This window comes from Sciurus carolinensis, chromosome 4 (assembly GCF_902686445.1).
Source record: "Sciurus carolinensis chromosome 4, mSciCar1.2, whole genome shotgun sequence".
Taxonomy (NCBI): Eukaryota; Metazoa; Chordata; class Mammalia; order Rodentia; family Sciuridae; genus Sciurus; species Sciurus carolinensis.
This window is the reverse complement of record NC_062216.1, coordinates 1,168,877-1,181,316: the sequence shown is the minus strand read 5'-3', so window position 1 is coordinate 1,181,316 and position 12,440 is coordinate 1,168,877. Positions and strand designations below refer to the sequence as shown.

General features: G+C 59.0%; 1 protein-coding gene across 8 annotated transcripts in view; it reads right to left on the bottom strand.

The window, feature by feature from the left end:
* The window catches only part of Arhgef10 (Rho guanine nucleotide exchange factor 10), a 104,804-nt gene that overhangs the window by 1,924 nt on the left and 90,440 nt on the right, over positions 1 to 12,440 (bottom strand). For 7 of the 8 annotated variants that reach the window (XM_047548130.1, XM_047548128.1, XM_047548134.1 and 4 more), the window contains 2 exons: positions 10,683 to 10,857; positions 1,649 to 1,771 (listed from right to left, as the gene is read on the bottom strand). In XM_047548130.1, the coding sequence (XP_047404086.1) occupies positions 1,649 to 1,771; positions 10,683 to 10,857 (298 nt within the window). The remainder of the gene's footprint in view (positions 1 to 1,648; positions 1,772 to 10,682; positions 10,858 to 12,440) is intronic. The other variant, XM_047548136.1, reaches the window with a different exon arrangement.

The window sequence follows — 12,440 nt, the reverse complement described above, 5'->3', positions numbered from 1 at the left end:
CAGCAGCTCCAAGCAGTCGCCCCAGGTGGTGTTGACAGGAGGGCCGTGCAGATCCTGTTCTCCAAGGGGACTCAGCTCTAAGCTCTGCGTCAGACTTTTCAAGTGATAAAACAGTCATTTTACAGTTTTCTATATTAAATATCTTCTCATTCGTTTATGTAAATGTAGAAAATCTAACTTTCCTAAATCTTTTTTTTTTGTTTGTTTCATTTAAAAGTTAGAGACTAAACTGTCAGTTTTAGGAGCTAAGTGCCTATATTCTCAGCAGCTCCTGTAATTTTTTTTAAAAGAATTTAACCTTTATTTTTTCTTTGTTTTTCTGAGGTGCTAAGGATGGAACCCAGGGCCTCCCCCATGCGAGGCAAGTGTCCCACCACTGAGCCACAACCTGGCCCATCTTCTGTCAAGTTTCACTGCAAACACTTTCTGGGCTTTAGAAAGAATCAATTCTATAGTTTTAATTAAAATTAGAACTTCTCAGTTGCCAGGGGTGGAATTTGAATTTTAAAGTCACATTGCTGTCGGAAGCACCTGTGGGCCTGAGCACAGACTCCTCACCCGGGCAGGAAGGGCTGTGGACTGGGCACCCTCGTGAGTAGGTGGCGAACCTGGCCCTTTGCACCAAGCCATCCAGGCTGGAACAGGCCGCGGCCTCACCATCTTCCCACTCTGGCCAAAGCAGGTGACATTGTAAAACTGTCCCCCGTGGTGGGACCCCATTGCTCAGCCAGCGGAGTAGCAGAGCGAAGTCTGCCGTGGCGGGAGCTGGGTCTGCAGAGGGGCGGAGAGCCCACAGGCCAGTGAGACCGCAGGGAGGGGCCCAGAAACATGCTGAGGACAGAGTCACCGAGGACGCGGCATCCTGGGAAGGACAGGCAGTGCGGGAGCAGACCAGCGGTCAAGGCACAACCTGGTGAAGCGGGAAGGTGCTCCACGGAGCAGCAAGCCTGAACCTCGGCAGGGGCCGCCAGGGGCCAGGGGCTGCGGCGCCAACGCCCAAGCAGACGATGCGTCTGACCCAGGGCCACCTGCAGGGCTGAGGCCTGGGTGAGGCTGAGGGCCTCAGGAGGGGGAAGCCTGGGACACCTGTCACTCGTCTCCTGCAGACCCTCGTCTGCCAACCGTCTCCCAGGCTGCCCTCACTGTCCACGAGGAGCCCAGGCCCCTGTGCGCTGCAATGTGGCCGCTCGCTCCGCCACCTCACTGTGCCAGCATAGTCCCCCTCTGCGGCCGTCCTCGCATGCAGGGCCTCCCATTCCTGCTACTGAGAGGGAAAAGCCAGGCGAGGACCCCTCTGCGTCGGGCTTTGCTCCTGGTTGGGCCACTTCCTAAGACAGCATCCGGGGCTGGACGCCTGATTCAGGACTTGAGCACTTTAAGCCCCAAGGCCCACGGAACTGGCCTGCGGGCCTGGAAGGCTGCGTGTCCTTCCCTCGGGGCCCAAGCCAGGCCTCGGTCTCTCGGAGCCCAAAAGGGTGACTGATAGGAACCAACAGGCCACGTGCATAGGCGTTTCAGGACTAGCGGCGTAAGCAAGGCCAGAGCTGGAGGCGCCCGCCCTGCCAGCACCGCCTGAGAGGGCCCAGGGCGGCACCACCCGGCACCACGGCACGCTTCGTCTGCTGGCATGCCCGGGGTGTCCACTCACCGGTCACCTTGGGGATCCCCTGCAGACGAGGGACGGGCAGGGCCACGACCACACCCAGGCTGGTGCCGACCATCAGCAAGCCGTGGCAGACGAGGAGGCTTGTCACCGACAGCCGCTGGTGCCCTGGGTGACAGAGAGGGACGTGGCTTTGTGCCCTGCAGTCGGCTCACACGGCAGTGCCAGGGTGGGGCAGCGGGGAGCTTGGTGCGCTGCCTGGAGGTGCCCAGAACCAGGAGCCAGTCTCCCACGCCAACACCAAACCTGGCGGCAGGGTGAGCCACGCAGTGCTCACGCCTGTGTGCTGGGCTCCCACCAGAGGAGGGCCCGCAGGAAAAGCATCCTGAGCAAAGGCGCCCACGCACTCTGCCTCCCGGCCGCTCTCTGCCAGCTCTTCCAGAGGCCGACCACGCCCCTGGCACCGTCCACTAGAACCACTGGCTCACACACACACACAGCCACCCCGACACGGAAGAGCTGTCCCCTGACCGCGAGGGCACACCTCCCGGACACAGTGTTAGGCAGAGACAGGACCTGGGGTCAGGAAGGCTGGACAGGGAGCAGAGGGAGCAGCCTCCACGTGCCTCGCGTGGGCCTCCACTCTCAAGGATGATGCCACCTCTACCACTGAGGGGGGGCTCGCGGCTTGTAGCAGGAGCAGGGAGCCCAGCTCCCCACGGACAGGCCAGCGGCACAAGCCAACTTCCGAGAGAACCCACGGGAACAACTGCCACCTGCCCGACCCCTTTTCTGTAGCTCTGCACCGTTCCCAGTAGCTCTGCACTGACCAACGTTCATCTTAAGGAGTGTGAAAAACAAAAGATCTGATTCCAGGCCAAGGTAGACGGGCAGAGGTCATTCCATGAAATGTTTAGGCAACTGCAGAAATGAAGAAAGAAATAGGCTCAAAACCACACACGCTTGGTTTTATCTGAAAACAGATTTTTGTTTGTTTTAAAAAGCTAATGAATTTGGTTTATGAAACCAACCTAGGTACCCTTCAACAGATGAATGGATAAAGAAAATGTGGCATATAAAAAATGGAATATTATTCAGCCATAAAGAATGAAATTATGGCATTTGCTGGTAAATGGATAGAACCAAAGAATATCAAGCTAAGTGAAATAAGCCAACCCCAAAAAACCAAAGGCCAAATATTCTTTCTGACATGAGGATACTAACTCATCATGAGGAGGTGGCAAAATAGAAGTTCACTGGACTAGACAAAGGGGAATTAAGGGGAGGGAGGGAGAGGGAACAGGGAAGACAGCGGAATGAAGTGGACGTAACTTTGCTACATTCACGTATGAATACACGACCAGGGAAACTCCACATCATGGACAACCACAAGAATGGGATCCTGATTAGAGTAACTCACACTCCATGTATGTAGGATATGGCAAAATACACCTTACTGAAATGTGTATCTAGAAAGAACAAATTTAAAAATTAAAAAAAAAAAGACAGCTCCTGAGGAACACTGAGCAGTTGGGGTTGGAGCTTGGCAGGGTCCACAGCCCTGCTGCCCGGCTGCTCCATCGTCCCTCAAGCCAGTCCACCAGCTGGGAGCACTGAGTCAACATGGCTGCATCTTTCGGAGCATCGGTCAGACCTGTGGTAAGTACTCTAAGCACTGAGTGCGATCACCTGATGAGACAGAAACAAATGTCTGCATAGGGCCCGCTCGGTGAAGACCTGAGCCCGGTCCCTCTCCGGGGCGATGGCGGAAGGGCTGGCGGCTGCTCTGGAAGGTGCCCCGGGACTGATGGCTGCTCTGTACTTTTGTGTTGGTTCCACGAAGCAGCGTTCTCCGCAGGCCGGGTGTTCGGGGCGGGGAAGCTGCTTTCCCCCAGAAGCCTCCTGGTTCACTGACCCGTCCCAGCACTGCAGCAACGGCTGCCCGGGTGCCCCAGGGAAGGGGGAGGAAGAGGTGCTCAGGAGGGCTTTCCTCCAGCAGTCCTGGACTTGACAGCCTCCGTGGTGCCCACCCCGTCCCAGGGCCAGGCCTGTGCAGAGGGTCCAGGCCCAGCAGGTCCTGCGTGCAACTATGCAAATGAAGACAGCCACTGTTTTATGACTGTCCTAATCTGAGAGTCTAAAGTGCTTTGGTTTGGGAAACTGAATTTCTTTAAGTTTTTCTACAAAGAGGAATTGTGAATTAAATTTCTTCCACAGTGAATTATAATTTTAGTGTTGGGTTGGGGCTTTTAAAGAAATATCTGAAATACTTTTATTCTATAAACAACTTCAAAGACAACTAAGAGGGCTTTCAAAAGTCCCCTCTGAACAATCGGAATTTCAAACAAGTCCTCGCAAGGTTAAGAAGAAGCACTGTCAAACGACGGCGAAGGGTGGACGCTACTGCTTACGCAGTCTTCCCTTCTCTCCCAACTTCTTCCGTCTGCTGGGACCGGCACGTTCGGGGCGACCGCCTCTGGTCGCGTCCTCGGATTTGGGCCTGTTATCTGGGAACTCTGCCAGCCTTTGACGAGAGGCTCCTTTAGCAGTGGGACTCTCGGGGCAGAGCACCCAAGACCCAGCGCGGTGTCTGGCGAGGAAGGCCTGGGTGACCGTGGACAGGCGGTCTCGGGGGGAGCCACAGGCTGCCAGGAGGGGGCAGCCATGGGCCCAGAGGGCTCTGCGGCACATGGCCAGAGCTCAGCATTAGTCAAGCACAAGCCGCGGCAGGTGAAACCTGGATTCTGTTTTCTAACTGGTTTGAAAGCACCGAGAACCTAGGTAAGAAACCAGTCCAGGGATGACCGCGTCCTCCGCTTTCAAGGCAGCCCGCGACTCCACCAGTCCAGGGATGACCGCATCCTCCGCTTTCAAGGCAGCCCGCGACTCCTCTTACCTCCACGCACCGACAGTGCTCTGCAGGTGGCCCAGGAGGCTCGGCCCCGGGCCCTGCAGAGCCGCCAGGACTGCAGCCCAGCTGTTCCCCGTGCCCCCCACATCAGTCACCTGGTGTCCGTCTGAGCGACTCAGCTTCCTTTGAAGTGCCGTGCGATTTATTTTAAATGGAAATTCTGGCCCTTTTATTTGGTCACATCACTTCTGGAGGCAACGTGCTGGGTGGGGATGGAAGGGCTGCATGTGACCTGCGACTTCCTGTCACGCGTCCTGCTTTGTGTGGGTTGGACAAGGCAGGAACACCTGCGTCTGGTGCAAAGGACCCCAGCCTGGAGAGGCCGGCGCCCTCAAGTCCACGCTGCCCACTCCCGCCCTTCTCACAGCTGTCCCGTGATCGCTCCCACAAACACACGCCTCAGGCCCGAAACGTGTCTCCCTCATCTGCTGGACTGTGAGACGGGGTGTGTGGGGGGAGTCCTAGGAGGGGCCAGCTAAATGGCTCCAGAACGGAATTCCAGAGCAGGCAAAGACCGGCTTCAAGGTCAGAGCCTCCTGCTCCACAGGCCAAGCCTGCTGCCATCTCAAGGACGGACAGTCAACCTGTAAAGAAGGCGTGGGCTGTGGTACCGCTTTTTCCTTTTTGCTTCAGCTTCTGCTCTTTGTGGGTTGCCTGTCTTCATCTGGACGGCTGCCTTGACGCTCTGTCCCTCCCACAGCACAGAAAGGCACTCTTAAGGGTCCCTCCACGTGCGCACGTGTTCCTACTGGAGGGCAGATGCCCGCCACCAAGCGTTTAAACACACACGCGATGCGATGAGGCACACGCTCTGAGGCAGGGCACAGGCCTGACGCTGGCCTTCATGTCCCCCAAACCACAACGTCGCTGCACCCTCTGAGGATGCCACCTAAGAACCGGCATCGGAGGCACAACAGGGGCATCTGCCCTAGACTACCCACCCCGGCTGCCAGGCTGCCAGGAGCCCCGCCCACAGCCTGGAGGGAGAACGCTGGAGCAGGTGAGTGCACACCAGCCAGAGGCCCAGCCACGCTTGGCAGTGCTGGCACAGACGGCACGGCCATGCCCGGGAGACCTGAGCACCTGCACAGGAACGATCAAGATCCGTGACGGTCGGAGACACCCAGGACGCTGCTCTCAGGCCCAGGGGAGGGAGGGAGCTGAGCCGGGCATGCTGAGCAAAGCGTCCAGGCCTGACGCCTGGTAGCCCTGCGGGCTGGGTTCTGTAGGAGAGGCTGAAACTTCGAAGGGCCCAAAGCAGGACACCAACGACTGACGGGTCAGAAACACCAGGGGAAAGAAGTGTGACCGCATGGCACATGATGGCACACCTGAGGTTTGCCTGGAACAGCACTGGCCCGGACAGGAGCCCTGCCTCTGCGGGCTGCCTGTGTGCTCTGCCCAGAGCTGGAGGGCGGCCACGCTCCTCTGCTACAGGACACCAACCAGAGCCCTCGGCCCGTGCGCAGGCTGCTCCACAGGCGACCCAGCAGGACACTGCACCTACGCCGGCCGGGCCTCCCTCTTCTCCGTCCTGCTGACTAGGGCAGCTGAGAGACGGGCACCGAGGCAGAGCAGGCCCTGCTGGCCACAGCCAGAAGCATTTTGGTGGCTGGCTCTCAGGCTTCCGGGGCCAAGGTAACCATGGCTGCTTGTGCGGGAGGCTGCAGGGCGCTGGGTCAGGACCTGGGGTCTGGAGGCCCTTTGTCACACACCTGTCACCTGCACACATGGACGGAGCCTGGAGCGTGGGGCGCGGGGCCGGATGAGCCGTGTGCTGGCAAAGGGCATCTGACCTGGTCTCCGCCCAACAGCAGAGGCCCACGGCCAAGGCGTCCACAGCCCCACAGCGCCTGCTGCTCTTGGGGCCAGAGGCCAAGCGCTCGCTCCTCCAGCCTGCACGTGTATCAGGCGAGTCTGCTTTTCTCACCGAGGGAAAGTGCCCTACCACGTGGTGATGACGGGCAGCCACCCCAAGGAGAAGGGCCTTCACGGCCCCCAGGCCTGCGTCCCCAGGGACACCAGGCCTCGCCCCCTCTGTGCCCGCCGCCCCTTCCTCCCCGGAAGGTCAGCCTCGCCCCCTCTGTGCCCGCCGCCCCCTTCCTCCCCGGAAGGTCAGCCTCGCCCCCTCTGTGCCCGCTGCCCCTTCCTCCCGCGGAAGGTCAGCCTCGCCCCCTCTGTGCCCGCTGCCCCTTCCTCCCCGGAAGGTCAGCCTCGCCCCCTCTGTGCCCGCCGCCCCTTCCTCCTGCAGAAGGTCAGCCTCGCCCCCCCTGTGCCCGCCGCCCCTTCCTCCGCGGAAGGTCAGCCTCGCCCCCTCTGGGCCTTGAGCTCGGTCGCCGATCTCCCAGGGCACCATAAATGGCACATGTGTTGCCCAGGCTTCTACGCTGAAGGCAATGCACCAGGAGGGAGGCCAGGAGGGGACTGGGGTCAGAGGGGCACGAGCGTGTCCCGCGTGGGACCCCGAGCCCACTCCACCTCTGCCCTGTGTGTGCACATGGAGGAGCACACACGTCCCTGGTCAGACGCCTGGGGGTCTTCGGCAGGTTCCTCCCAGCAGCTGGCTCCGCCCCACAACACGCCGCCCCGCCCAGCACGCAGAGGCGCACTGCCGGGCGCCTGGCCCCGTGGGACCCGCTCCTGCCCCGGTCGCTCTAACTCGCTCCGGGGAGGGAAGGCCCAAACCAGCTTCTCAGCGCCGTCTCTCACGTCCCGAGGCTCACAGCAGAACCCCGCTAAGCCGGGAGGCCAGCGGGCAGGCACCTGGCGTGGGACCCCGGTCTTGCCCAGCGTCGCGGCTCTTCCGCACTGGAATCGACTCCCACGCCTGTCCTTTCCGGCTTCCCCGTGCTGCCCACTCCCGTCCCGTCTCATCCTCCCTCACCGCCAGGCAGGCATCCGGGAGAAGCCTCCCTCCAGCTCCGCCTCCTGTCTCGACCCCTCTGCCAGGGCTTCCTCAGCCAGCCCTCGCGGCCCACATCGACCCCGGCCACCCGCGGCCTGCCGCCCAGCGCTCTGCCTGGCGCTCTGCAGGTGGTCACGCCAGCTGTCCACACAGGCTGCAGCTCGCACAGGCGTCTACGGACGGGCCGCTGGCCCACAGGTGTGCACTCACACCAGCTGCACGCCACACACGGGCAACACACCACACCACACAGTCTACACACTCACACACTGGCATGTGCCCACACACAGGCTACAAGCTCACACACAGGACATGTGCCCACACACAGTCTACACACTACACACAGGTGACACGCCACACACATGCTACGTGCTCACATACACAGGCTACACACTCACACTACCTACACACCACACACAGGCTACACACTACACACAGGCTACACACTCACACTACCTACACACCACACACAGGCTACACACTCACACTAGCTACACACCACACACAGGCTACACACTCACACTAGCTACACACCACACACAGGCTACACACTCACACTAGCTACATACCACACACAGTCTACACACTACACACAGGCTACACACTCACACTAGCTACACACCACACACAGGCTACACACTCACACTAGCTACACACCACACACAGGCTACACACTACACACAGGCTACACACTCACCCTACCTACACACCACAGTCTACACACTACACACAGGCTACACACTCACACTAGCTACATACCACACACAGTCTACACACTACACACAGGCTACACACTCACACTAGGTACACACTACACACAGGCTACACACTCACACTACCTACACACTACACACAGTCTATACACTACACACAGGCTACACACTCACACTAGGTACACACCACACACAGGCTACACACTACACACAGGCTACACACTCACACTAGCTACATACCACACACAGTCTACACACTACACACAGGCTACACAATCACACTAGCTACACACCACACACAGGCTGCACACTCACACTAGCTACACACCACACACAGGCTACACACTACACACAGGCTACACACTCACACTACCTACACACTACACACAGTCTATACACTACACACAGGCTACACACTCACCCTACCTACACACCACACACAGTCTACACACTACACACAGGCTACACACTCACACTAGCTACATACCACACACAGTCTACACACTACACACAGGCTACACAATCACACTAGCTACACACCACACACAGGCTGCACACTCACACTAGCTACACACCACACACAGTCTACACACTACACACAGGCTACACACTCACACTAGCTACATACCAACACAGTCTACACACTACACACAGGCTACACACTCACACTAGGTACACACCACACACAGGCTACACACTCACACTAGCTACACACCACACACAGGCTACACACTACACACAGGCTACACACTCACACTACCTACACACTACACACAGTCTACACACTACACACAGGCTACACACTCACACTAGCTACATACCACACAGTCTACACACTACACACAGGCTACACACTCACCCTACCTACACACCACACACAGTCTACACACCACACACAGGCTACACACTCACACAAGCTACACACTCACACTAGCTACACACTACACACAGGCTACACACTCACACTAGCTACACACTACACACAGGCTACACACTCACACTAGCTACACACCACACACAGGCTACACACTACACACAGGCTACACACTCACACTACCTACACACTACACACAGTCTACACACTACACACAGGCTACACACTCACACTAGCTACATACCACACAGTCTACACACTACACACAGGCTACACACTCACCCTACCTACACACCACACACAGTCTACACACCACACACAGGCTACACACTCACACAAGCTACACACTCACACTAGCTACACACTACACACAGGCTACACACTCACACTAGCTACACACTACACACAGGCTACACACTCACACTAGCTACACACCACACACAGGCTACACACTACACACAGGCTACACACTCACACTACCTACACACTACACACAGTCTACACACTACACACAGGCTACACACTCACACTAGCTACACACCACACACAGTCTACACACTACACACAAGCTACACACTCACACTAGCTACACACCACACACAGGCTACACACTCACACTAGCTACACACCACACACAGTCTACACACTACACACAAGCTACACACCACACACAGGCTACACACCACACACAGGCTACACACTCACACTAGCTACACACCACACACAGTCTACACACTCACACTAGCTACACACCACACACAGTCTACACACTACACACAAGCTACACACTCACACTAGCTACACACCACACACAGTCTACACACTACACACAGGCTACACACTCACACTACCTACACACCACACACAGTCTACACACTACACACAGGCTACACACTCACACTAGCTACACACTACACACAGGCTACACACTCACACTAGCTACACACTACACACAGGCTACACACTCACACTACCTACACACTACACACAGTCTACACACTACACACAGGCTACACACTCACACTAGCTACACACCACACACAGGCTACACACTCACACTACCTACACACCACACACAGTCTACACACTACACACAGGCTACACACTCACACTAGCTACACACTACACACAGGCTACACACTCACACTACCTACACACCACACACAGTCTACACACTACACACAGGCTACACACTCACACTAGCTACACACTACACACAGGCTACACACTCACACTAGCTACACACCACACACAGGCTACACACTCACACTAGCTACACACCACACACAGGCTACACACTTACACCCTGGCATGTGCCACACGGCTACAAGCTCACAGGACACGTGCTCACACACAGGCTACATGCTCACGCACAGGCAGGTGTTCAGATGGTAGCTACATGCCTGGCCCACGGGCTGAGCGCCCGCACGGCCCTGCACTCGAGACCAGGCCAGTGGCGCCCCCTGCTCTCCGCCAATCCTCCCGCCCCATGCTGGGGACACCAGCTGGACGCTGCCCGAGCTCTCTGGCCTCTCCAGCAGCTGGAGCTCTTCCTTTCTGTGCTCCTAGCCTCAGGGCCCGGTGCCCTCAGGGCCGCTGGCGCTGAGGAGCCCCATGGCCACCTGCTTCTGCCCGAGGGTCGCACGGAGGAGCAGGGGGCCTCCCGCCCTGCTCACCTGGCAGCATGCTGTGCACGGCGGCAGCAATGTTCACGTCCTGTAGATGCTTCAGGGTTTCCGTGTGGAAGAGACGGAGGGTGGACCCCGAGGTGAAGGCGACCCAGATCCCCACACCGGCCACGGCCATGTGGGAGATGACCATTCCTTCCTCCTGATGAGCCTCCAGCTGGCTCTGTGGGGGTCAAAAGAGGGCCACGCAGAGGTGTCACGGGGTAGCTGGAGCTGACGGCACCGGTCACGGTCTCTGAGGCCACACCGTAAGACCTGCTGAGCATGGACTGCAGGGTCCAGCTGGAGCCCCTCAGTGACCTGGAACAAGGCCGCGCTCCAGAACCACGGGCCTTCCCGCAGGGGGACACGCCACAGGTGAGCTGTTCTTGGCCCTGGGCAGACCAAGTGCCCACAGAACTCCCTGGATACTCCCGTTATCCTGGTGCCATCAGGGAGTGGACTTTAAAAGCAGTGAGCCACGGCGCAGCCGCTGGGGGCCTAGCCGCCGAGGTGTGTCCTCAAGGGGACCCGTGGCAGGTGATGGGAGGAGGGAGAGGATGGGGAACGAGCGCAGGCCTCCCCAGCCTGTGGCCAGTGTCCTGGGCAGGCAGCAGACACCGGCAGCACCAGGGAGTCCCTCTGCAGACACCGGCAGCTGCGGGGCCGTCGCTGCCCAGCCAGGCCTGCAGAGGTGGGGCGAGGAGCTCAGCACCCACACGCAGCCCAGCGCCTACCCGGCCTCGACCTCACAGCAAACTGAGATCCTGCACGATCCTGAAACCGAAAAATGTAACTTCAAAGTCCAGGGGCAGGAGGACTTACGTGTGTCCCAGGAGAACGGGGTAAGACCCCGCCCCACGCGCTGGAGCACCAAGCCTGCCTGTCCAGTGCAGAGGGCCCAGCTGGGTCACACTCCGCCAGAGCCACACACTGCCCGGCACCGAGTGCTGGCTTCGAGTTTAGCTGCATCCCCTTCCAAAGGGGAGAGGTGAGCTCGGCTGCAGAGCCCCAGGACCAGGGCGGCGTGGCCCAACCTCCGGGAAACAGGCGCCCAGGGGCTGGGACCAGGCGCCTGGAGGCAGGCCCGCGAGGGGCTGGCCGCAGCAGTGTGCCGGGACAGACTGCACGTCTACCACCGGGCTGCGCCCCAGTGCCCGGGGCAGGGACGGGGGCCTGGGCAGTGCAGGGCGGGCACCGTATGGAGGCCCTCTGCTCCGTCCTGGAGCAGAAAACAGGAGTGCTGCTCCTCAAGGGCCTGCTTCCAAACTGCCCGCACTGTGCCAACTCTGTGCCACTCCCCGGAGGCACGGACTTCACCTGCAACCACGGCGGAGTCGGCGGTCTCAGCACTGGTGGAGGCGACGGCCCACAAGGGGGCCCAGTGGAATCGGGCGGTGCACGAGGAACCTAGTCGCCACGCAGCAGCGACCATGCACTGCGGTCGGGCCACCAGCAACACGGCACGCAGAGCAGGACAGACACGCAGCCCAGGGGCAGAGGTGTGGCTCAGGCGCCCAGCTGCCCTGCTCTGCCCTGTGCCCAGGCCCTGCTGCTGGTCCTCTTCCCCAAGGCCCTTCCCACACCACCCTCCCTCCAGCTGAGCCTCCAGCCTCAGGGACGACCACCCCTCCAGGTGGGATCGACACCCCTGATCTGGGCACCCTCAGGGGCCCTGCTCTGCCAACGCCACCTGCCTTAGGCCTGTCCCTACAGTAAAAGAAAAGGGGACTGGAAACAGGGGACAGTGACCCCTCAGCCCTGTCC